The sequence below is a fragment of the Anabrus simplex genome, chromosome 1 (genome assembly GCF_040414725.1).
Source record: "Anabrus simplex isolate iqAnaSimp1 chromosome 1, ASM4041472v1, whole genome shotgun sequence".
NCBI classification, from domain to species: Eukaryota; Metazoa; Arthropoda; class Insecta; order Orthoptera; family Tettigoniidae; genus Anabrus; species Anabrus simplex.
Window position 1 is genome coordinate 686,042,972 of NC_090265.1, and position 26,964 is coordinate 686,069,935.

The window sequence follows — 26,964 nt, forward strand, 5'->3', positions numbered from 1 at the left end:
GACAAGTTTTTTGTTTAGTTCAGCCAATATTTGCAGTTAATAACTTACTATTTTTCTACCATTCAAAAGATATGTTCAGAATTCATATTCCTAATCAAAATAAGACAATCACAAAGTCAAATATATCATTTATAGCCTTACATGATTTAAATACAACTGTAAGATCATGCATGTGCCAATTAGTATTAGGGAAATCTCCTTCTTGAATACATTACACAACATTAACCCATTCATATTCTCTTATACAGAAGCAATGATCCACTATATTACTCCAATCATCCTATGATTTACTTAAAAGTATGAAGCTATAAGAAGTTCAACCTTGTTATATCCAAGCATAACGGACATTTATTTATGGTAGGGATATTATAAGATGACCGCGAAATAGCATCATATCTTTTACATTAGGTTAAATAAATTGCAATTACTGTAGTATGCGTTTTCTTGATGACATACACGGTTATTCAATTATCAACATGCGTGATCCTACCTTGCATCAATCATTACTTAAAACATTCCATTTCTTCTTTCATCTCGACGTAGAATAATCTTTCATTTACTTCACATTTCATTCTCATAACAACTCTATAATTCCCTAAATTCCGCGTTTCAACTCGCATCTCTTGTCATTATGCACAACCCTTCATAATACACACTTCCCTCGATGCACAAATATTCACATTTTCATATATTATTCATAATGGATCCATATCTTCTTATTTTATCATACCTTTCGTCCTGTCTAATGATATGCTTCATAACCTCTCTCAATAATAAACAACGTATCACCCACTTATATTCTTTGAATATGTCACCTACATTTATCTCAACTATGGTTTCGAATTTGTTTATTCTTATAACATACTCTTCTTATGAGAACTGTCTCTTCAAGTATGGCATAAAGTTATTTGGATCATTATTCTCACTTTTCTATTAACCCCTATGCACCCGTAAGCAGACTGGTACGCGCTCGAGCGGCTGGGCCAGGACTCCACAAGCGGACTGGTACGCCGGGATGCAAGGTCGCATATTGGAGACATTTATGACATCTGTTGGCTTTTACCAGAAACTTTTCTAATTGAAATCTGTTCTTGGTGTCTCAAAGTGTCACCAGAGTGCTCTTTGGCAAAGAGAATTGATTAAAATATCGATAGAGAAATCTGTATTCTGTTGTTGACAAGATGGCTGAGAAGGAATTTGCTTGCTCGCGCGAAATGCTCAGTAATTACAAGTTGTCCATTTCATGACCGTATCAATGAATGCTCAGTAATAGCGAAATTCAAAGCATATTTGATGTTTTAGGCTCTGATTTCAGCGGTGTTAGTGAGGAAGAAGTTATTATTGATCCTGTGCATGAATGAACACGAAATATATCACCAGAGATGTTTCGCGTAGTAATATTGTACAACATGGAATGACGAATGAACTTTCTCCCGCCCCTCAAGGTCAGATTGCGACAGCCGGATTTGAACCTACGATCTAGGTACCTGGATGTAAGCACTTTACTACTGATCCTTAAGACTGAATCTTAATATTAATAATAATAATAATGATAATAATACACCGAGTGAGACATACGGCTGTAAGTTTGTATTTGGGATATAGGTTCGAATCTCATCATTCGCTTACTCGTGATTTGTTTCCCATTTCCAAATCAGGCAAATGTTAGGCTCATGTCTTATTGGTTTCCTATTATTTCCTTATTTCAAAATCAGGCAAATGTTAGGCTCGTGTCGTATAATTAAGGCCATAACACACACTAAAGAACTTCCAAGGTGAGATAAGTTATTGAAAAATGTAAGATCACAAAGGGATTTTTTATGTGTTGTCTGTTAAGTCATCAGCCCAGAGGCTGGTTGGATCCTCAAATAGCATCACCAAAGGCTATGCAGTTATAGGGAAACCACAAAAACTAATGGCAGTACCAAAATGAGGCGTACTAGGCAAGATGAGGAGTGAGGTAGTTTGCCATTGCTTTCCTCACTGGGCCAGACAGTGCTATTGTAGCACAACTAACCCTATGAGCAACACCTTTCATGACACTCAGACACACTGGTTGTGCTCTGAATGTCATTAATCAGCACCACCCATACCCCAGCAGCTTCCATATTGTCACAGCCATGGATGAAACTGGGACTTCAGTGGAAGCTACACTTTGCTCTGGCCTGTGCCAAGAGATGGACGCAAAAGTACTGTAACCATCAAGAAATGACAGCAGGCAGTTTTATGTGTTATATTTCTGTATTGGTCTGTTATTGTGTCATGAGCAATAGTGTGGAATTTCTCAATAATATAAAAGAGGTCCCGTGATAATACGCGCAGTCGATCACCCACTATACTGTTTTAACTGAAAGCTTGCAACACCTAGGTTGCATACTAAAAAGTTGGCGGATTCCTAGCAATGTCAGAGCAAAGGGCGGGTGGGTGCATATGGGTTAACTGGGATTTGCTTATCTTCATAGATGCCTATGTACTCCTTATAAATTAGTCGAATTATATTGTTACAGGGTAATTTTGAAGATTAAAAATGGCACCACAACTATATTTCGACTACTAATGACCTAATAAAATTAATTTCTATCAAACTACGTAAATTTTGAACAAGAAACTTATCTCATCTCCTCCGCCTCTGGGATGGTTTAGGTTTGGATCATCCTCTGCTGCTGGGAACGACACTCGTGTTAGGCAGCTGGTTATGCAGTTGTCATCTGCGGTTTCAGGTTGTCATGGCTTGGCTTAAGTAATCCCCAGGCAGTCCGTCACCCATCTTCTAAAGAGATATCATTTTGTTTTGCTCGTTCACGGAAATGAAATACACATATGTGATCAGCTGATACATGATTAAATATTCAAAGCCTTCTAAGCAAACAATTATGTTTCTTTTAATGATTCTTGCTTAGATCTCTATTTTCTTTTTTTCTTTGTCAGACCTTAAAATGTCTGCTTTAATTTCAATATCTGAATTATGCTGTTTTATTGTATAAAATTTAGCAATGTTATTCCATTATCGTATCTTCCCAAGTCTTTGGTCTTCACAATTCCGTTGGTGTTTTACGGCAGACTGGTCACCACAAACTAACAAATCTGCAAATTGTCAAAAGGTTAGGAGAGCTGAAAGAAGTTGTGATTGCTCATGTCAGATCAATGTTTATATTTAATGATTGGTTTTATATGTTAGGCATACAGAGCAAGCTGCAGATGTGAGACTTTGACAGAGGGTAGACAATATATAAATAATAAAATATAGACTAAAACTTGAGAACTACAGATTCCCCAGTTTGTCACTTTTGCTAGTTTGCCAGAGTGGGGACGATATTATTTGATACGAATATAATGCATTTTATAAATATTTCTTCGCTCTGTTTCATGATAAATCACTGTAGAATTCTTGCTGGTGTATACTTTTCGTTAAATACTCCTCTTTTCTTGAAGTTTTATATGATTAATTGTGACTCTTATCTTCAATGTGTCTATCTGATGAAAATGTCAGTCATTTTGTCTCATTCTTTCTCAGTATTCTCTCTCCTCAACAATTCAAGTCTCATGTTTTTTTTTTGTCTTTTTGACACTGCCATCATTCTATTGTATCAATCTGGACTTCTGTGACATACCAAGAATTCATTCATTCTATTTAACTTCGCTATGGGTAATCGTGTTTACTCTGACTTTATTGTAATTTCACTTTTGGAATGGTGTAATGGTACAGTAGCCATGAAGCATACGTCATTAGCATAGTGAATCTCGAGTATCTGTACTCAGCAGAATTTATGCCTTGTTCTAAGGTGGGAGATATCAAAGATGTTTTTGTCGGCGGACCTGACATTCAAAACAATCATATCATTGTTGGAAAGCATAATGTAAAAGTGCAGAGGCCAAAACGTATGCTTGCTTGACGCCACTAGTCTGGAAACTGGTCTATGAAGCTGCTATCATGCTGAACGAAGGTAATCATGGAAACAACGCACAATATTAACAAACGTCCTTGGACATTCAGCTTTCTCAAGAATCAACCATAGTGCAGTCCATGGTACTCAATCAAATGCCTTCTAAAAAGCAAACAAACTCGGCCTCTGGAGAGACCTAGTGCAGGTCTTTCAAGTTGATGCTTACAGGTGACCTACGTATCTGTAAGGAAGGAGCCCTACATAAGATTAATTGTAATGCTGAAGACTGCACAAACACCCAACCCCCAAGCCGGAGGAATTAACCACCGAAGGTTAAAATCACCAATCCAGCCAGTGATCCAACCCGGGACCCCTTGAACCAAAGTCAAGCACGTTAACCATTTAACCATTTAGCCATGGACGATGACAAGGTAAGGGGTGATGATGATGATGATGATGATGAAAACCGCTCAAAAACAATGGAGTCGAAGTGCAGCATTTGTACAGATTTTGAACACTCATTACTGATCTAGAAATTAGATAGTGTAACATAACTAATTCTTTCTAACTACTCATCTGTCTCTAAAATATCCCTCCTTCGATTTTAGTATTCTTCAGAGTACTTGCCAATCAACAGGATTCAGTCAGATTACATTCAGTGTACATCAGTAATATTATTCACACAACAAACATTTCTTACTCAACTTTACCTGTCAAGAAATTATTACAATGGTCTAACAAGTCCTGCATTAACTTTTCAGCCATTTCAAAGCCCATCAGGATATTGATGATATCAAAACCATACTCTCCAGAAGTTTTCTTGTAGATACTGTGAATAAGAGCACACAACGTCTGAAAGAGAAATAACATACAGATAGTTAGTGTTCAGCTACCAGTACCACTGTGTAGTAATGTATTTCAAAGCCCTTGTTTTCTTGTACCTTTTTCTTCATACCAGAGGGGTCTTAGACAATACCAACTCAACAGTACTATATTAGTGGAAAGGGAACAAGTGAGTGAACAAATATACACAAGCATCAAAAAGTTTTTACTCACCTAATTCCAGTTCTCATTATTTATTAGGTAGCAAATTAGGGATATTTCAAATGACATATTTTTTAGATCAAAATACAACCATAGCCATCCATTATACACAAAATGACGCATTATAAAGCAATTTATGCTTCAAATAATGAAAAACTATGTCCTTTGGAGCTACAAGGTTTTAACTCTGGGCTTGTCTGTGTCCCCATTTTGCTCTGATTACTGCTTGACAAATAAGTGGCATTCTTCTGGTTAGATTTTCCAATATCTCTGCATTCACAGGACCCCATGCTTGCAAAAGGCACTGCCACAGATTCTCATAATTGTTAGCAGAGATTGTTTTGTCTCATGGTCGAGTTCACCTCACAACTGATGGGGCTAGGTCATTACTTGAGAACTCCTGATGTTTCTTTGTTTCCTACATACTTCTTGCATAGCATTGACGTGTATTTCAGGTCGTCGTCCTTCTGCAGAACAAATCCTTTTCCAATAAAATGAGTTCCACATGGCACTGCATAGCTTGACAGAATGCGATAGTACTAGTCCTTCCTCAAAATACCTTTCAATCTCATGAAGTCTCCCATCTTATTGTTACCGAAACACAACAAGCTAATGCCAAAAGAGAAAGCAAAGGCGACATCAGCAAACGCGAAGACATAAATTCCACATTTATTGGATTCCTCTTCTGTATTTGTCCACTGTTCTGTTCGAGCCCTTAATAAATGTACAGTCCCAGCATTTACCTGGTGTGAAAATGGGAAACCACGGAAAACCATCTCCCGGGCTGCCGACAGTGGGATTCGAACCCACTATCTCCTGGATGCAAGCCCACAGACGTGCGCTTCTAACTCCATGGCCAACTCGCCCGGTAATAATAAAAATAATAATAATAATAATAATAATAATAATAATAATAATAATAATAATAATAATAATAATAATAATAATAATAATGTTTACATCCCAATGGAGATGCGGGTGTCGGAAGTTTGCCTACAGGTATTCTTTAACATGCCTGTAAATCTATCGATCAGAAGCGAACTTATTTGAGCACCTTCAAATACCACCTGACTGAGCCAGAATTGAGCCTGTAAGTTCATGAAACCAGTGCTTGAACTGTCTGAGCCACTCAGCCTGGCAACGTTTATTTTGATACGTTTAGTAGGCACTGCAAAAGCAGCAGCAAGCTAGAATGCTTTCATTTACCATTAAACATGTTCTTTTCATTTGGAAACATGAAAGGAAGGTACGTTTAATTTATTTATTTTTATAACATGTCCCTCATTGGTATGAAGCAAAATGTTCGATGTGCTTTGACAATTCAATTCTGATACTACTCACTTGGACATCCTAGGTATCCCATGCATTCTTTCGTTGACGTAAGAATCTTTATTTACGTACACATCAACACGCTTTTGCCTAGCAGACAAACCGGACAGCCTATAGGTTTTGTGTTTGAGCTATGTTGTGCATTATAACAAAACGAAGAAATGAAGTCCAGGGTGTTTCTGCATACGGCAAGTTGGTCTTCCAAAAATCCACGATAATGAAATCACAGTGTGGGAGAATATTCAATGTACGAAGTTCGACAAAAGGATTAGATGTGTCATGTGCCGGTTCGGTTGTCTGCTGTTCCTGGCGAGGGGGATGTGGTTGGACGGGTTCCCGCACCTACATGAAAGAGACTAGAGGTATGAGCTGCCTGCCTGACCTTCACCTGAATAACAGCTGTCAGAGAGGCGAATTATCTTCCGTACTAGTACGCAAGTTACTTCGTGATAGTTGTATTTGAATAATGCCAGTGTATGAATACCACCATGATATGCTGCTAGTGTATCGTGCGGCAGAACAGAATACGGCTCGCACTCCATGACTATCGGGAAAGGCTTCCCAACAGACAGGTGCCGAATCCAGCAACGATACTTGCTGTACTGAAGCGTATTCACGCTACAGGTTGTGTTACATCACGCTTTGAATAGCGAGGGCCTGAACGGCCACGTGTAATCCTAGACGTTGAAGAACACATCCTGACAATAGTATACGATTATCCCGGGCACTGTACGTGTAGAATAACATGTACCAACTTGGACCATACGTAGGACAATGCATGAAGAGCGAGTGCATCCTGACCACATTCAACGGGTGCAGTGTCTTTTACCAGCTGATTGCCGGGCTAGTTGGCCGTGCGGTTAGGAGCGCGCAGCTGTAAGCTCGCATTCGGGAGATAGTGGGTTCGAAGCCCACTGTCTGTAGCCCTGAAGATGGTTTTCCGTGGTTTCCCATTTTCACACCAGGCAAATGCTGGGGCTGTACCGTAATTACGGCCAAGGCCACTTCCTTCCCATTCTTAGGCCTTTCGTGTCCCATCGTCGCCGTAAGACCTATCTGTGTCGGTGCGACGTAAAACAAATAGCACCAGCTAAATACCATTTTTTTACAAGTTGATGTACGTCGCCACGATACATATAGGACTTACGGTGAAAACGGGACAGGAAAGGGCTACATGATGGTGCAGACATTTCTTCAATGGTGGACAGGACGATGTGGAGCTATCAATTGGCCAGCCAGATCTTCAGATGTTATTCCAATGGATTTATGGCTGGGGGGGACATAAACCACAAAGTAGATTGAACTGAAGTAACCACTTCGGAAGACCTCCGTGAACGTATTGTTTACGCAGCAGAGGATATTCTGAACAACTCTGACGTCTTGGCTCAAATGCGTCGCAACTGGATTTGGAGAAGTGAAGTCTGCAGAGAAGCCCAGGGTGATCACTTTGAACAATTGCTACGAGTTTTACTTTGGTATGTCAGATGTTACGCCATTTCTGCAGAGTAATGACTTGGGAGTGCAGTACAGAATCGATATACTGTAGTATTTTGAGTCTCGATAGTTTGATATTCTCATAAATTCGAGCAGAGAAATTGATGAACCAGTGACAAAAATTATTAATTGAGAGTTTCAGTGCGCAAGTGGCTTGTTCGTGGCGAAAGCCGAACACAACACACTGAAGACATGCTTGTTAAAACGCTAGACACTGACCTTGAATGCAGTTCCTCAATCCTACCCAGCACGTGGTTTGGGTTCATTATGTGTGTTTGAGCAGTTTATATTTTGTTTCTTATTCACTACGAATTAAAACAGAAGACACTTTGCTTTTTTAAGGGCCGATGACCTTAAAACAGCAATCATCACCACCATTATTACGTTTCAAAAAATTCAATTAAATGCTTGTTTTATATTCATCACTACTGAAATAGCAACTATAAGTTAACATTTAACTTAAGAAGGTTGCCTAGAGTGTTTTGTTAATTTACAAAAGACAGTTTAAAATTTTTTTTAGCGTAAGGCAATCTGTATGTTTTTGTTTTCTAAACTGTTGTACTGTAATGTTTAACATAGGTACATTTTTTTGTACACAGGCGTTTTCGTGTCTGTGTTAAATCCGTGCTTTTCTATTCCAGATAGTCTTGTTACCGTCCACCTGGAATTATGGAGGCCCTACTGTATGTTAGTTCATTCTTTTCTACAACAGAGTGTTACTATTAGACTGTAGTTCCTATGACCACTCCACTCTTATGTCTGTGTCACTAATGTGTGCCTTGTTCAGCTCTGTCCTGCTGGAGTATGTGGCTCTCATTACCTTCTTCCTCTTCTTCTACTGAAGCCGTATGTCTTAACAGGTATACTGTATTCTACCGATATCATCTTAACACGCAGTAGCGTAATCTGCTGTGATTTGTTATCAGCACCATCATAGTAAAATGGATGTAGTTGTGACAGAATCTCCTTGGATAAGTTCGACATCTGTGAATTTTGTATAATTTGATAACTCATCTTGTACTCATGAAAGCAACCGTCGGCCTGGCGTTCAGGTTAATAGCTACATGTCTCTAATGTGTAACCTTGTTTATGTTTATCAGATTTGTTAAAAGTAAACTCGTGTCCTCATCCTGAGGTGGTGCAGCTATTTTTAGGCACACCCCCATTGGAGGTGAGCTGTACGTACCATTTCAACCACATACCAGCCCTCCTGTCATTCTTAAATTTCTGGCAGTACCAGGAATCGAACCCGGGCCTCCGAGGACGGAAGCTAATAACACTACGAGGTTACAGCTGACTCATCCCGAGCTTTACTGGTTCTCGTCTTACGCACAGTAATCTGTAGTTAACTACTGCGACCAATGTTGGCTCACATGACGTACATTACATCTTGTTTCCTCTTCAACCACCCATATTTAACTACTTTCTTCCACGTATTTCAGCTCTTAATGACCTGATAATAATAATAATAATAATAATAATAATAATAATAATAATAATAATAATAATAATAATAATAATAATAATAATAATAATAATAATAATAACAACAACAACAACAACAATAACAGTCATGACAATGTTATGTGCTTTACATCCCACTAACTACTTTTATGGTTTTCTGATACGCTGAGGTGCCCAAATTTAGTCCCGCAGGAGTTCTTTTTATGTACCAGTAAATCTACCGACACGAGGCTGACATACAGTATTTGAGCACCTTCAAATACCACCGGACTGGGCCAGGTTCGAACCTCCGAAGTTGGAGTCAAAAGGCCGGCACCTCAAAAGTCTGAGCTACTCAGCCTGGCAGGAGGCATGAAATGTAGGTATGTTTAATTTATTTAGTTGTACAACATGCCCATTATTTGTTTGAAACAAAATGTTTGATGTGCTTCGATAATTCAATTCCGATGCTACTCATTTGGACATCCTATCCCACGCATGCTTTCGTTGGCATAAGGAACTGCCTTCTTTCTTCTACCTTTACGCAATGCACAACGGGGATCGTACCATATTTCACGTCCTGCTGTGCCTATCCCAACCAATAATTATAACACACGCTCGTACAGGTCCCACACCGACACAGGTTTTCAATACCAATATAATGGTCCGTTATATTGGTATTATAAATTTACTCATTCGGGACAAATATTTTAGGTTCCCTATGGGAATCAACATCTACATCACAGGTTTTCAAGTCGTTTCCATACTCACTAGACCAGGGGGCTGATGACCACAGATATCCCAATACCCTAAAGGACGTAACAGCAAATGAACCAGTATTAACGCTGAGAATTCGATACATCTCCAGGGTTGCAAGAGACTATCCTCGTTTTTCTGTATTGAAAGTCTATTTAAAACAGAAACAGTAAAACTTTTGTATCCACTTTCAATTCAGGAAAATGAGGATAGTCACTTGGAATGTAATGGCCAACCAGGCTAAGGTAAACATTACGAACAATTTATAAATCTCAAGGTTAAAACAGGAAAGACCTCGAAAGATATATGGTTTTTGAAGAAATGTTTAAAAGACAAACTTATAATAAAATTTTTAAAGCCTACACAACGACGTAATTTATCAACACAAAACTTAGTACATTCACAAAGAAAGGTGAATGAAATGTGGCTGAGGGACGAAATTAAAATGCATTACAGAAAAAAATTGTTTTTGAACCTACAACTATACCGCACACATTTAGAAATTTCTCGGCAGTTATCCCCTTTAGAATGGGGTTCAATCCAACTGCATACTAGAGAAAAGCTTGTTGACATACTAGATAAGAAACAAAAAGCTTCAGAAAACAAACTTTTCCATTTGAATGAGAGTCAATTAAACTTGAGGGATCAGCCGACAAGAATAAATAAATCCACTCCAGCTTTAAAAGATATACCCATTACAATAAATTTGTCTAGCACTACTTTCACTGAAAATGAAATAAGTTTACTCAATAAAGGATCTAAATTCAACTGGCCTAATACAGACATAATGGAAGATTTTATAACTACAATAGCAGAAGCAGAGTCAAATGTAGGACAAGTGCCAGTAGGTTCACAGAATGATACTAGGTATGATATCAAAAAGAAGCTTCCTACCTTAGTTGAAGAATTAATTAACAATTCAGATTCTACTCTATCTAAATAAATCAATGGTTTAAAAACCAAAATTAGGAATAGTAATGTAATAGTGACTAAAGTAGACAAAGGTGAAACCACAGTTCTGTTAAACAAACATGATTACATTAACAAAACAGAAGCATTTTTTTCGGATAATAATTATGTAATAACTAATAAAGACCCTATAAACAAAATCCAGAAGAACCTAAAGAATATACTTAAAAATTCCACTTTTTTAATTAATGAACAAGAGTATCAAAAAATTATTACCAACAGCGAAAGCTCTACCTAAAATCCATAAAGCAAATACGCTTGTCAGACCTATAATCACTAGTAGAGGAAGTCCTACTTATAAAATCCCTAAATTCTTACACCAACTTTTAAAGAAACATTACAAATTTAACAGCAATTCCATGATCAGTAGTTCAATTGAACTTTGCGAAAAATTAAATAGTTTCAGCTAGCAATCGCATCACAGGATGTGTTCCTATGATGTAACCAATATGTATCCAAGCATACCTATTAAAGAAACCATTGAAATCATCAAGTCTAATCTAACTAAACAGGGTAAGTTAAGTACATGCGAAATAGGAGAGTTTATAAATCTATTAAATTTTGTTCTGAACAACATTTCACATCCAACAATAAAATTTACAAACAGATGTGTTTGGGGATGGGAGACCCCACGTCTGGAATTTTAGCTAATGCTTATATAGATCATCTGGAGCACAGCAAAATGAAAACAAACATAAAAAGGATTATGTTTGTGGGTAAGATATGTACACGATCCTTTTGTAATAATAGATAGTAAACTCAATAACAGTGACAACATATTAAACTTTTTAAATAACCTAGACCAAACAGTGAAATTCACTAAGGAGGAAGAAAATAATCATTCGTTAAACTTTTTAGATATTACATTAACACGAACAGAAAATACATTTGACTTTCAGATTTATAGAAAGCCATCTTACGTTCCAATAGCTATCAAAAAAGATTCCTACACCCAAAATCACAGAAAAAAGCCGCTTTTTTTAGTCTAATATACAGAGCCTTCTAAATGCCACTATCAGATAACAGTTTAAAGAAAGCAATTAAATTTATAAAAGACTTAGCTTCTGTAAATGGTTATAAAATAGATGTTAACAAAATTATTAATAGAGTGAAATCAAAACTGGCCACAAACCTTATTCTGATCAAAACTGAAAAACCAAAATTTGCAACATTTACATTCACCAAGCCAGCAGTATATCAAATCACGAATCCAATTTTTAAAAAACGACTAATATTGCATTTAGAACTCAGAAAATATAATAGAAATATATTTTTAACCATAATAGTGTAAATTCACGCAACAACAAATACCAAAGTTCAGGAATCTATAAGCTGATTTGCTTGAAATATGGCTTTTCTTACGTCGGCCAAACTGGGAGAAGTTTTATAACTAGATATTTGGAACATGTAACGCTGCTAAACATAATAAATTCTTCGCTGTGGGTAACCATATGCAAGAAAAGGGACACCATTTTACTACAATAGACAAAGATTTTAAAATAATCAGAAAAGTCGACAAAGGAAAATAAATGAATGAGCTGGAGAATATACATATCTACTTAGACAAACACTTCAATAGATATAAAAACCTGAACGACGAAATAGAAATAAAAAATCCATTAATAGAACAAATACCGAAATTAATAGAAACATTTAAACTCGATAGCACAAAATTTACACATAATTTTACCCCGGATAGTAAAAAGAGCCAATCCACAAATACACAAACCCCTCTCTACACAACTTCTAAACATTCCCCTCCAGGAATCACGCCATTTGCTAGAACGCCGCCCTCTGTTGCCCCACAGATACGGAGACACATATACAACATGAGGTGCGCAAGTAGAATGACAAGCGGCAGTCAAACAGCTGAGAGCACTAGAGTAAATGCAGGCAGGAGGAGAAAGAGTAAGTGCTGATCCTTCAATGTTAGTTTCTTCAACTTTTAAATCATTCGGCATATTCTTACAAAAATAATTTTCCTGTTACAGATATGTCAACAGACTTTCTTACGTAAACTTTGATGAAATTACCATAGAGTCCCTGCTTACATCTGGACGATTGCCCTATTATCCACTGGTCAAGACTACAAGCAATTTGTGAATTCGACAAATTTTGATGTTAAATATTTCATAACCTATAATCAACAGTGCACATCAGTTTTGTCACTTTTATGGATAAATAGTATAATATTGAAGCCTAACGTCAGCTGTTTTGAGTGTATTAAGATTCCAATTCCATACAGTATAATATGTGATAAGTAACGCCAGTTGCTACAAAATGTTTGTATGTGTATATATTTGGATCTACCAAGATGGCGTCAGTGAAGAATGTAAGTGAAGATAGCTCCCGGTTCTCTTGCGAAATAATCGGGAATAAATGTGGTTTAAACAAGAAGCGAGTGAAGAATGGTATCCAGCGTGAAACGTGTTTAATTTGGTACCATTTTGAGTGTATATGTAGTGCTGGTTTTGCTAAAAATGCAGATACTTGGACTTGTGTTAGCTGTGGTGAGAGCAATTTGAATAGCGGTAACAAACCCAGGCCTACAACGGTCAATGAATCGCTGGCGTCTCATTACTTGGAGGACGGAGGTAATGATAATGTACTTGTAATTCTCTCTTTATTGGAACAGGATTTATAAGCATTAAAAGCGGAGAATGAGATTTTTAAGGAACAGGTACGTTTACTGGAATCGAAAGTACCGGAACCAGTAAACACTCAGAACACAGGTGGCTCCGAGAATTCTAGCGCGTGGTGTCAAGTTGCTTCAGATTCTAGGAGGAAAAGTGTACAGTTTAATAAGGACAACTTTGTAATTGACACCAAAAATAGATTTTCATCCCTGAGGGAAGCGATACGCAAGGTATCCGTATAGGAAGCAGTCAAATGTATAGCGCAAAATCCGTTACGAGAAGCGGCAAAGTTAGGCCTAAAATCCCACACAGTGCACCGGCGAAAGTATCGAACGTTCTTATATTTGGTGATAGCCAGGCGAGGGGAATTGCGGAGAAAATGGTCAATGAAGATATTGCAGCATCAGCAGTCATCTATCCTGGGGCCCCAATGAAGAAGGTATTGGAAAACACGGAGCAGGCGGCAAGAAATCTCGGAAGTCGTGATGCAGTAGTGATCATCGGCGGGGCGAACGACGTAGCTCACAACGACGCTAAGAATGTTATTTCTGAACTTAAATGTACACTAGGTAAGCTGACTCACACTAACATCTTTGTAGTGAACGTGCCCCACAGGCATGACTTGAGTAGAGACTCGTGTGTGAACATTGAAGTGGACAAAGTTAATACAGATATGGTTAAAATTTGTAAACATTTTCGTAATACACAGGTAATTGATAGCAGCAGTTTTGAGAGACACTGTTACACAAAGCATGGCCTTCATCTAAACAATTCAGGTAAACGAAAGATAGCAAATATTGTTCTAGATTATATTAATCATAAGATATGTACTGTAAAAAAGGCAACTCCCTTGAGTTATAATACTGACCAGGAAAACTAGTAGAAAGAGCCACTGTACTTCAAGCTGGCTCAGCCAACTAGTAAATGAAACTCAGGAAAGTAAGGAATTTCAAGTTATCCAATTGCAACAGTCAATTTTCAGGGATGAAGGGGGTCTGAGATTCCTCTTGGTAAACTGTCAGAGTGTAGTAAATAAACAATTAAAATTCGGTACATTGACAGAATCTTATGAGACTGATGTGGTGATAGGAGTGGAATCGTGGTTGAGAGAAGGGGTGGGTAATAGAGAAGTATTTCCACAAGGGTACACAGTCTATCGTAGAGACCGAGGAGATAAAAAGGGAGGGGGGGTGTTTATTCTGGTGAAGGAAACATATTGTTCACATGAATGGTTTACCGATGAAAGGGATGAAATATTAGGAATAAAATTAATTTGTGATAATATGAAGGAGGTGGGAATTATAGGAACATGCAGGCCAGGAAGAGAGGAAAGAGACATGGAAATATTTGAGAAAATAATAGATTATACTCATAAAAACAAGAATAATGATGTGGTAATAATTGGGGGAGATCTAAACTTGCCTGAGGTTGAATGGAATGGAGCTGCAAGTGAAGCCCATGAACAGAAACTGGCAAATAAGTTAATTTGGGAGGGAGGATTTACACAAGTAGTACAAGAACCGACTCGTCTCAATAACTTACTAGATGTATTCTTGGTTAAACCATGGGAAATTGTTGATAAAACTGAGGTAATTGAAGGAATAGGTGACCATAAGGCTGTAATAATGGATGTAGGACTGGTACCAAAAAGGCTTAATAAGAGGGTCACACAAGACAAGAAATTGTACAGAAAAACTAAAGTTGATGAATTTTGGACTTACCTTAAATCACAATTCAGTTGTTGGATAAGTGAAGGGAGTAATGTGGATACACTTTGGGCTAAATTCAAAGGAATCGTTTGGGAAGGAGAGAAGAGATTTGTACCTGTTAAGAAGGGTAAAATGACCTCAGACCCTGTTTATTATACAAGGGAAATAAGAAAATTAAAAAGAAAATGTAGAATAGTAAACAGGAAAATCAAAGAAGGTAGGGAGAGTAGAGAAAGTAGAAAACAGCTAATGAGGGAACTGAATAGAGTAAAAAAGAAAGCAAAAGAGAATTATATGAATGGCATTTTTCAAGAGCGTAATGACCACAAAGGGAAATGGAAAAAGCTGTATTCATATATCAGGAATCAGAAAGGAAATGGAATCCAAATTCCTACAATGGTGGGAGAAGGGGGTGAACACTATTTAACAGATACTGAGAAAGCAAACCTCTTTAGTAGGGAATTTAGAGATTCAGTAGATGATTGTCAGGAGTTGGACACCGAAACAGAAGTTACAGAGGGACAGACACAGAGGAAAACAAGAAGCTTCTCGTTCACAAATGAAGATATTTTCAGAGAAATCCAACTGCTTCAGCAAGGAAAAGCAGCAGGAAGTGATCAAATTACTGGGGAGGTGATAAAGACAATGGGGTGGTACATAGTGCCTTATTTAAGATTTCTCTTTGACTATGTCATAAATAATAGTGTAATACCAAAGGAATGGAAGGAATCTATAATAATACCGATTTATAAAGGAAAGGGTGATAAAAGGAAACCAGAGAACTACAGACCAATCAGCCTGACCAGTATAGTTTGTAAAATACTGGAGAGTTTAATATCAAAGTACATTAGAGGGATATGTGATGATAAAAATTGGTTCATGAGGAGCCAGTATTGATTTAGAAAGAAATTTTCTTGTGAGGCACAACTGGTGGGATTTCAGCAGGACATATCAGATCAATTGGATTCAGGAGGCCAGTTAGATTGCATAGCCATAGATCTTTCCAAAGCCTTTGATAGAGTGGAACATGGAATATTATTAAAGAAATTGGAGGGAATAGGATTGGACGTAAGGGTTACACGTTGGGTAAAAACATTTCTAAATTCAAGGGTTCAGAAAGTCAAAGTAGGAATTAACGTATCGCAGGAAGAGAAAGTTTGGAAGGGAATTGCACAGGGTAGTATAATCGGCCCGTTACTTTTCTTAATATACGTAAATGATTTAGGGAACAATATAACATCAAAAATAAGATTGTACGCAGATGACATAATTGTTTACAGGGAAATAAATACCATTGAGGATTGTTCAGAATTACAAAGGGACGTTGAGAGTATGCAACAATGGGTTGAAGAGAATAACATGAAAGTTAATGGAGGCAAATCAACTGTTACAACATTTACAAACAGGAGTTTTAAAACTGAATTTGAATATACTTTGGATGGGGTAGTTATTCCAAAAGATGGCAAGTGCAAATACTTAGTTGTAAGATTTGAAAGTAATTTGCATTGGAAGGGTCATGTGGATGACATTGTTGGGAAAGCATACAGATCGTTACATGTCATAATGAGGCTACTTAAAGGATGCAACAAAGAATTAAAAGAGAAAAGTTACTTAAGTATGGTTCGTCCATTATTGGAATATGCAAACAGTGTTTGGGATCCTCACCAAGAATACCTAATAAAAGAAATAGATAGTGTGCAGAGGAAAGCAGCAAGATTTGTAACAGGGGATTTCAGGAGAAAGAGTAGTGTATCAGAAATGTTAAAGAAACTAGGGTGGGAAACTTTAAGTAAGAGAAGGGAGAAAACTAGACTTATAGGTTTATATAGAGCCTATACAGGAGAAGCAGCATGGGGAGATATCCGTGAAAGGCTTCAGTTGGAAAATAATTATATCGGCAGGACTGACCACAAATATAAAATTAGAAGGAATTTTAGCAGAAGCGATTGGGGTAAATTTTTATTCATTGGGAAGGGCGTGAAGGAGTGGAACAATTTACCAGGGGTAGTGTTTGATCCTTTTCCAAAATCTGTACAGATATTCAAAAAGAGAATAAACAGCAACAGAGAAAATAAATGAAATGTTAGAGGGCATTCGAGCAGTGCAGGTTAATGTAAATAAATTATGTGTGTGAATAAATTAATTCCATCCCCTGGTCTAATGAGTTTGGACAGCCAAAGTAGGGGACTGCCTGTAGGGGTGAAGTACAGTGGGGACTTTGAGGGCCCTGGGACCGCTATGGTAGCTGTGAAGGCCCTTCAGGAACTCTGCAAAGTGGTGGTAAAAGGGGCTCTGGTTAAGACGCAGCAGGTCGTTATGCTACTTAGGTTCCAGAATGGGTAAAGAAAAGAAAAAGTAAATAAATGCAATGTAAATATTAATCTTATACCAGTTGTACAGTATCATTTGAAGTAATTCCACATACTGTATATCAGATGACTATATTTGTAAGTAGTACAGGAGATATTATAAGTAGAATTTTGTAAACAATGTAAATTTATTAAGGATGAGCTGTGTGTTTAATAGAAAAAATAGTTAGCGTAAGTTATATAATATTGTAGTATAGGAAAATTTTATTCTCTTGTTAATTTAATATTTAGTGCTTGACAATAATGTATTTTAGTGTACCATTTGCCACCGAGGTAAACACCTCATTTGCAAATAAAGAGATTTTGATTTGATTTTGATACAACAAATAATTTGAAAACATCAAGCAATTTCAACAGATAGTAAATGTATTGAGATTGCATTTTAAATATTAGAATAAGGTTGAAACTTAATTATTATTTTCAATAAGATGACGTAATATACAAAAGTTTTAATATTTAAGAGATTTTTCAAAGCTCATTAAGGATAAGTTTGTCAAAGGCAAACCATAAGTGTAAGTTCTAAAACAATGTTATAATTTAACCTTGTAAGAATATTTATGACTGAAGATGTTCAAAATATGAACGACATGTCCTATGTTTTAATATTTAAGCAAAAAAAGATCCTAATTTTATAATTGCTTTTAATGTATTGAATAGGTGGATACAAAAGTTTTATTGTTTCTCCTTTGAACATCTCCAGGGTACAAAACCGATGACCAGGGTTGTCTGAAGCCCCTAAGACAGAAACTAAATACAACAACAAAACCATGAGAATGTAACGTAACATGGCATACACTAGTAGCAGTCTTCAGCTGTTATCGTAGTTCAATTCCTCTTAAACATAAAACCAGTTTGACAAGTATGTTACTTAACATCTTGTGGCATTGCATAGGTAGCGTTCAGCAGTTACAGTAGTACATTTGCTGGTAAACAAAAACAAAAACCAGTTTGGCACAGATGGCACGTGACTTGCCTGTTATCAAATGAAAGCTATTCATTCACAAGAACAAGGCATATTACCTACTCTAAAAACATTGTATTCCTTTGCTCTCTAAAATAACTTCCGATGATTACTAAAAGTTTGATATACAGTGGTTCCATGTAATTAATCTCATAATAGAACCGTATTGAGGACAATATATTAAAATTATAAAATCCTTTTGATAACAACCACGTGATTCACGTTAGCGAACACCTCCTCACACTAGTCCCAAGGATTTCTAACTCCAATTGTGCCATAATCTGCTCCATCCATCTCTGGTTTGCTGGAACTCTCCCTACTTTCAAGTTTATAGTTACTCTTTAACGAGTCCACATTGGTGTCCTACGTTGTATACGATTAAATTTACTGCTAGCGTGTAAATACGGACTAGTTCAACTTGTATTTCCTTCTGGCATTGTGTTGGCTCTCCTACAGAATTCCTAAGTACTGAAGTTCACGTCATTTCAACCTTAGTTTCGTCGCCATGCGCCTTTTAACTGGCTCAGTTTGACTCGTACTATTCAATAAACTCTATTTTGACTTTTGTTTTGCTCAATTTAAGAACTCCATAGTCAATAATTAATCCACGCTTCACGCATTGACATATATTTTAAGATCCACTATATCTATATCTTTTTACATTAACAACCTCATGTTCGTTTTAACTTTACAGACTACCATCGTTCAATGTATTCCACTACAAATACTTGCTGTTAATCTGTACATATTGTTACAATTTCAAGTCTAATGTTATCATTTTACTTTTTATTATGGCATTGTCACTCTTTTAACAATTTTAACAATTTTTATCATTCAGCTCAGGGCCCTGACCTAATCTTTGTAAATTAAGGCTGATGATGTTCGCTATGTCGAACGAAACATGTTCCATTATTTAAGACACCTCATGATTATTTTATAATTCAATGAGTAATGTATTGTATTGAGTAGGTGGTTGTTATCAAAAGGATTTTATAATTTTAATATACAATGGTTCGTCACATCGTTCTCTATCGCTACAAGAAATATCTGCACATATACCCCTAACATTCTGTATATATATATATATATATATAACTTCAGATCATTTTTCATTACTAACAAAATGTTCACATATTGTCACAGGTTATGCTTGTTTTAAAGGGCCTACCATTGAAGGTCATCGGCCCTTGTCAAATGTTAGGGATTATCCCTAAAGTTAGCATGAATCCCACTATTGCCAGTAAAATCGAATTGTTGGGTGGCCCTCCAAAGTCTTAAATTTCTTCACATTCAAGTCTGTCATCGTGGAATACATCACTCGATTCAGAAGAATAATTCTCACTTTCATCGCAAAGCAAGAGGATTCGCTTAATATCACTGCTAAATTACTTTTTTACACTCGGGGGTTATAGCGCGGACACCATATTGCTTTGGCTGCTGACCATACGGAAAACAAGTGCACGCCCATATGAATTCTACATGGAATATGATATTCCATGGAAATGAAATGTAGTACTTTGTTGCAAAATAAGGCCAATAGATGTCAGAAGTATCTATAAATTTCTGGTGCTTATAAGCGGTTGAAGTAATCTGTAAAAAGCACACAAACTTGGATGACACTTATAAGCGGTTCACACAACTTGCGAATAATTACCTTGACGCTTATAAGCGGTTAATGCTGGGAAGGGGTTAACTATGTTTGATAGTGCTTATAAAGGCCTTTTTTTTCCTTTTTTTTTTTTTTTTTTTTTTTTTCAGGAAAACATTCTTGCTTGCTTATTTTATGATTTTGAATTAAAATGCCATATTTATATTTTTCCCAAAACTGTCATTTGCAAAGTGTATATTTCACCTCTAGCCATCATTTATTAATTAGCACTGATTCCCTATTCATTAGCTTGTGTTCAATATGTAAAAGAAAAGCAAAGGTTTGATAGAGTGTAAACAGGGGAAGCCCCAGGATGTTGTGAAATTTTACTGCATAGTTAAGATTAGGAGAGATGCTCGGTATTCTCTGCCGTGCCAAGTTTCTTCTGCGATTAAGCAGTCCAACCAGGTACTGGCATGTTGTCTTGTGTTCGGTGAATCCCCGAGTTCTAAAATGTATGCTGTTAGATCACCCTGCTGCAGCCAGCAGTGTGTTAGTAGGGCATCGTGCATTAGTTTAACCAGGGGGTATGATTGGTGTCAAATATGTAAACGAATTGGATGTAATGTTTTTAATGTCGATTCTTCAAAAAAAAAAAAAAAAAAGACATTGTGCAGCATACTAATAAAGCCCGCCTGGTGGTTATGATCGGTACGGCGTCAAGTCTATAAAATTTGTCTGACACCATGGTTAGCTGGTTTGAGTCCTGTTGGTCAAAAAATATTTCACTATTAGTGCGTTTGCCAGTAGGGTAGGAGAGGTGGTGGTATACAATTTCTTATCACTAGATTGCATGCCAAAAGCCTGGATTCAATTTCAACTCTCTGCAGTGTTCATATGGAGTAAGGGCATAAGCTGCTGTTGATGGCGATTCATCCATTGAATAGGGATGTTAAGCCTTGAACAGATCCCCTGATGCTATTCAACAGGAGCAGGTCATGTGCCGGCACCAGTTTCACCCCCTTCCTTCCTAGTATCATACATTAAATAATTTATTTTCTCATTAACTCCTATGCTGATGTTGACATCGGGATGGGCATTCAGATGTAAAAACTAAGAAGATTCACCTCAATACATACACGACTCCGTAGAGCAATGGGACAAGGGTTGAATACATTGTGCAGCGGCATAATGCGGCATGAGAAGGGGGCTGACAAGACATCTTCCGTTAAATCAGCTACTCTTCTTCTTCTGCTTCTTCTTCTTCCTGATACGTTTCTGCCTAAGTAGGTAAACTAAGCTACTGACAAGTAATGTAGGTAGACAATTGACTTCAAGTGATACATTTTCCAGAGACTTCTGTTTAGCATTAGTGAGTTCTGACATTCCGCAGTGGAAATTGAATAATGTGCAGCTTCGGTTATTTTCGGAAAAGTACACAAACGAAAGGATGCCTGACAAATCTACACTGTGTAAACACTATGTGCCAGAGTGTTTTCAAAATGTAATCTGTAATATCTGGGACAAATTGAAGCCAAAAAAAAAAGAATTTCTATAGATGATACCACAGATGCATCAGAACAGATAGAGAGAGATGCTGTAATTGGTGCTATGAAAGCAGGCAGCAGATTATTTCTTTTTAATATACAAATACCTGACCAAGTAAATCATTCCACTGTTGCAAAAAATTTCCATGACTTATTACTTTGTTGTGGACAGAAGGGGTACGATCGAGTGGCATAAACGCAAAGCTTTGTGGGTGGTATATTACATACATTTAAACAATCTATCACTCATTAAAAAGTGACAGCAGTGATAAAAGTAAGAAATGAGTAATTTGTTATTTCATCATTCTCTTTTCTTATTTTAATGTCAAATGTCATTCGTAAGTGCATACTGTGCTTTTTTAGATTTTGTTAATATCAGCCAAGTACAGGCAAGATAGGTAAGGTGATGGTCTCACATTTATAAAGTGTCAATTTGAAAGTTAAGCTGTTCAGGGCATACGTCCCATCAAACATAAATTCCCATCAAGACTAGAGATAAATTAAGACAACAATACTTACCTGCAAGGCATACACAACGCGAATGTGGTGCTCATGACCTAATGTAGAGATACATTGTTTGAACAAGATGTTGATATTCTCCTTCAGAGCAACTAATTGTTCCCCAGAAAGTTTCTGGATCTCGGCTTCAAGGCTAGGGACCTTAAACACAAATGGAAACATTGTATGATAGATATATGCAGTGAATGAAATGCCAAATTCACATCAATAAGAACTGATTATTTTGAAATTTCCTCAATTGTTCATAATTTTATTTTAGTAATAGCTTAAGAAATGGATTCTGATGTGATGCATTAATCAGCCACAATCCATTATTCATGCGTCTACTGGAATTTCCTGTTTGCGATACTGCTGAATCCTTCTACATGCCCTGGCAGGATGCTATTATTTGATTCTTCTCTAACAGTGCTATAACTCGCTCATGGAGGGACTGTTGATGGTGAAGGCATTGTGTTAGGATATCTGCGGTAGGCTCAATATTGGATCAATAACCTTTTGTACAGGCTTGTGAATATTTGGATTATTTTGCTCAAGTAGTGGGATACATTACACCCCCATGACCTACAATCACTTATGGTACTGAATAGGTGGGCCCTTCTCTACCCTTTGATAAGGTCACATGGTTTTGTGGATAAGATTCTTGGTTGCTGTTCTGCACATTAGTGTTAGAATCCCAAGTTGGACATGTTAAAAAATAAAAAATAAAATTAAAGCATGCTCATTTCGTAGTGCATTGTGTTTAGGTACTGCTGTACTCATCTTGAACAACCATCTTCTCTGATGGCCTAATTTTGTGCATTGAGTGAAACAGTGCAGCTACTGTCACATATATTTTTCAGTCATCTAATTGCATGTGGAAGAGAAATATTGTCCAGAGATGGTTCGTCTAACAGGATGAAATCAATCTTATATACTGGCTTCTTTGTGGATCTCGGTCCAATAAAAAATGTGGGGGTGAGACAAAAGTGTGTCATCAGGGACAACTGGTTTGACCCCGCACCAAGATCCGATGACGACCTTTGGGATCCAGCCCTAGATGTTCGGGAGGAGGCTGCCAACCACGAGCAATGCATTTCTTGTCTCATGGCTTCGGTTCCTCACAGATTTCAAGTGATAATCAAAACGGGAGGTCTTTATACAAGTTACTACGCGAGCCCGCGGGCTGGTTCGGATTACACATGAAGATATACATTCTGGCTGCTGTAAAAATATTGTCAGCAGTTGTTAACTCACTATGGTGAGATATATTAGTTAGTCAACTCCTCCATGTCACTAATAATGTCAAAACAATAATAACAGCAGTGAACACAGAAAAAAGGGAAATATTGGGATTCAAACCTAAACTTACAACTACTGTGTCTGAGGCTGTCCATCTGTGTTACCGGCTGAGCTATTATTCCACTGGTCAGTCCATGGATAAATCAACATACTTCTATTAAAATACAGAAATCCTCACTGTCTATTGCCTTCAATTATAGGAATCAAAGACAAGGCCATTTGTGTAACAACATGTTTTGTACATTAAACCATAAAATGTGTCTTAACTAAACACAAGTACGGAATAACTAAAACATTCAGACAAAAGATGTAAAGGACTTAGTCTTTTCTGTTCAACATAGGAAGACCTCCTCCAACATATTAATATTAGTAGAACTCTTGACCGCTCGAGCAACCCCTCTATTTTATCCACCCAAGATCTCAGAAAAGAAGTTGGCAGTGTCTGTCAGAACCTGCTATTGAAGAAGATTAACACCTGTTCGGCAAAAAGAAAGACTCGCTTGAAGCTAAGAAGGTTTGCTCAGAACTCACAAACCTAAAATTCGATAAATGAAGCACAATGCCTCACACCAGAAAATGGATAATACAATTCAAGGAGTACACACCTGTGAATAGTTGGCTATGAAATCATGGTGGGCTTTCATGCACTGAATGTCGAGAGGCAATTAAAATGACTGCCAACAACTCTGCTATTTGATCCATTCTGGGAAGGTCCCAATGACATTGAGAGAGAAAAACCCTTGCACACATGCTGGGATTATGCCCACATTGAGAAGTTCAGTGGAATGCTAGACACCATCAGAATCAGTCCATAATTACCAAACACTGAAAGGGGACGGCTTCAAAGTCTTGGAAGAAGTGCACAGCTTGGCAACAAATGGCAGGAGGAGGAGGAGGATTGACATACTTGCCATAAAAGGTAATTCTTCAGTAGGCTTTGAAAGCTACAGTGGCCAGCCAGCTAATACTCATTTTTAGAATAAAGAATTTCAACAAGAAAATTTTATTTAAATAAACATCCACCTGTTCAGTACTGTACAACTAATTTAGTTATAAAAATAGTCAATATAATCCCAATTTAAGACATATTTCAGTCCTTGTGTGAACCACCGTCAGCTAACGTCAACCATACAAGATGATAAAGAAATAGAAATTTTTGGTACAAAAGTAGGTGTATGAAATCCAGAAATCCACTGCAATTTCATCCACTTTTAGATGAAGAAGTATGCAGTGTCATTCCTTTGTCATGAAGCTTTCTTACTCAGTTGAATAAGATAATTGCCTTTGCAAGTAGTTTTTTAAAAGCGACTAAACTAGTCATAGTATGGAATGAGTTTACAATGAGAAGTCCCACAAAAGGATGGAATGGACTCCTCAGCAAATAGATTAAAGTTTATGCTAGAGTATTCAGAGAGACCAGGACTAGGCCCGAGAAGAGCAACATAGGCAAGAGATGATCACTTCTTACAACTTCAAGGTCTCCGCAACTGTCACACTACTGCCGCTGAAGCATGTAATCAGCTCCACCAGCCCTAAGGCTGATTGGATCCTCAACAGCTCCACCATCAGCTGTCGCAGATGGCCTAGGCATCACTGAAGAGGCGTACTAGGGAAATGAGGAGAGACGCAGTTTCCTGTTGCTTTCCTCACTGAGCCAGAAGTTGCTATTGCATGTCAGTTTGCCAAGCCCACTGAATAGCATGCATCAACTGACCCTACGGGCAACATTTTCACACCACTCACAGCAGGGACTGGCTACATAAGGAATGGCATTACTAGCATCGCTCGGTACCTCAAACGCTTTAATATTGTCAAAGCCAAGAATTAGACTAAGACAGGTCAATGAATGGTGAGAGAATTGTCCAAAGAAGACTGGAAGAAGCCAGTCTTCAACCCAGAAGACTCTTGAAAGACCCACAATTTGTCAAACAGCATTGTGCAGCTTGAGTGCATTTCGCAAGGGAACATTGCGGCTGAGCAGTGCAACCACGGGAGAAAGTGCTCTTCACTGATGAATTGCAATTTGGCCTATGATCACCTGATGGTAGAGAAAAGGTCAGCAGACAGCCTAGGGAAAGGTATTCCCCTGGTGCATTAACACTTACGATGTCTTCTCAGGGTCGTTCTCTGATGGTGTGGGCAGGAATCAGTATGACTGCAAGACCAGATGTGGTCTTCATGGAGAATGGGAACTTTAAAAGCACACTGGTATGTGGTGCATGTTGCGCCTTTCGCTCCATTTATGCAGGACAATGCATGTCCACATCCTGCAAGATGTGTGCAACAGTTCTTGGATGAAGCAGAGTTTCAGGTTACAGTTTGCCCAGCTCGAAGCCCCAATTTGAATCCTACTGAGCATCTATGGGACCAACTGGAGAGAAGGGTCCGTCAGCAATATCCAGACACACTACAGCACCTACAGGAGGTCCTCCTGGAAGAATGGGAGATGACTCCTCAAGAAGACATTGCAGCATTTCAGCATGTCTGAAAGGTTGGATGCTAGTGATTAGTACAAGAGGAGGTAATACACACTTCTGACAATGAGAAAAGAAGTCCATCAAGTGTAGTGTAAAATGCAGAAAACCAAAACAAAGGTGAATTAACTTCATGAGCTTCCTAAAAACTTGCTTGAGGTGTAAATCCATACATATTCCTTACATGTTTTGTGTTTTGTTTGTCCAACCCTTGACCCGTTGCTGTATGGGGTCGGGTATGAGGTGAGACGAATCTGTCGTAGTGGGTTTTTATGACCGGATGCCCTTCCTGACATCAACCTCATCAGAGGAGTTAGTAAGATGAAATGAATGACATGATATATGATAGTCGGAAGGGAGAAGATGAAACCCAGTGCTGGCACATAACTACTAATGTTGAATAGCACCAAGGGGTCCGCTCAAGTCTTAACGTCTTTGTTCAACGGATTAATCACCATCAACAACGTCATATGCCCTCACTCCATATGAGCACTGCGGAGAGGTTTGAAATTTAATCCAGGATTTTGGTACACAATCCAGTGATTAGAAATTGTATACCACCACCTTCCCTACCCTGCCAGCCAACATTCTGATGGTGAAATTTTTTTCGACCAACAGGACTCAAACCAGCTAACCTCAGTGTCAGACCGCTTAGACTTCAACACCTTAACGATCATGGCCACCAGGCGGGCTTATACATATTTCTGGCTTAATTCAATCAAATTGTTTATAAAAAATAATTCTTTTTTTAATTGTCAGACACCTAAAGAAATCTGTACCACAATATTTTTTCACTAAGCAGTAAATCAGTGTCATAAAGTGACTAAACTAAATATCACTGTTTTTAAGGAACTGAAGAGTTGCGTTTCTGATGCTGGTTAAGTGTATAATAACAGCAAACTAAGAAGGAAGCTGGTGCAGCTCAAGAATATGCCTAACATAACTGTTACACTTCTGCTGTAAC

The 26,964-nt window shown here is 37.7% G+C and overlaps 1 protein-coding gene across 2 annotated transcripts in view; it reads right to left on the bottom strand.

Moving 5' to 3' along the window:
* LOC136857320 (armadillo-like helical domain-containing protein 3) overlaps positions 1 to 26,964 on the bottom strand; it is a 302,306-nt gene that overhangs the window by 232,726 nt on the left and 42,616 nt on the right. For both annotated transcript variants that reach the window (XM_067135906.2, XM_067135905.2), the window contains exons 4-5: positions 22,249 to 22,389; positions 4,595 to 4,736 (exon numbers count right to left, since the gene is read on the bottom strand). In XM_067135906.2, coding sequence (XP_066992007.1) covers positions 4,595 to 4,736; positions 22,249 to 22,389 — 283 coding nt within the window. The remainder of the gene's footprint in view (positions 1 to 4,594; positions 4,737 to 22,248; positions 22,390 to 26,964) is intronic.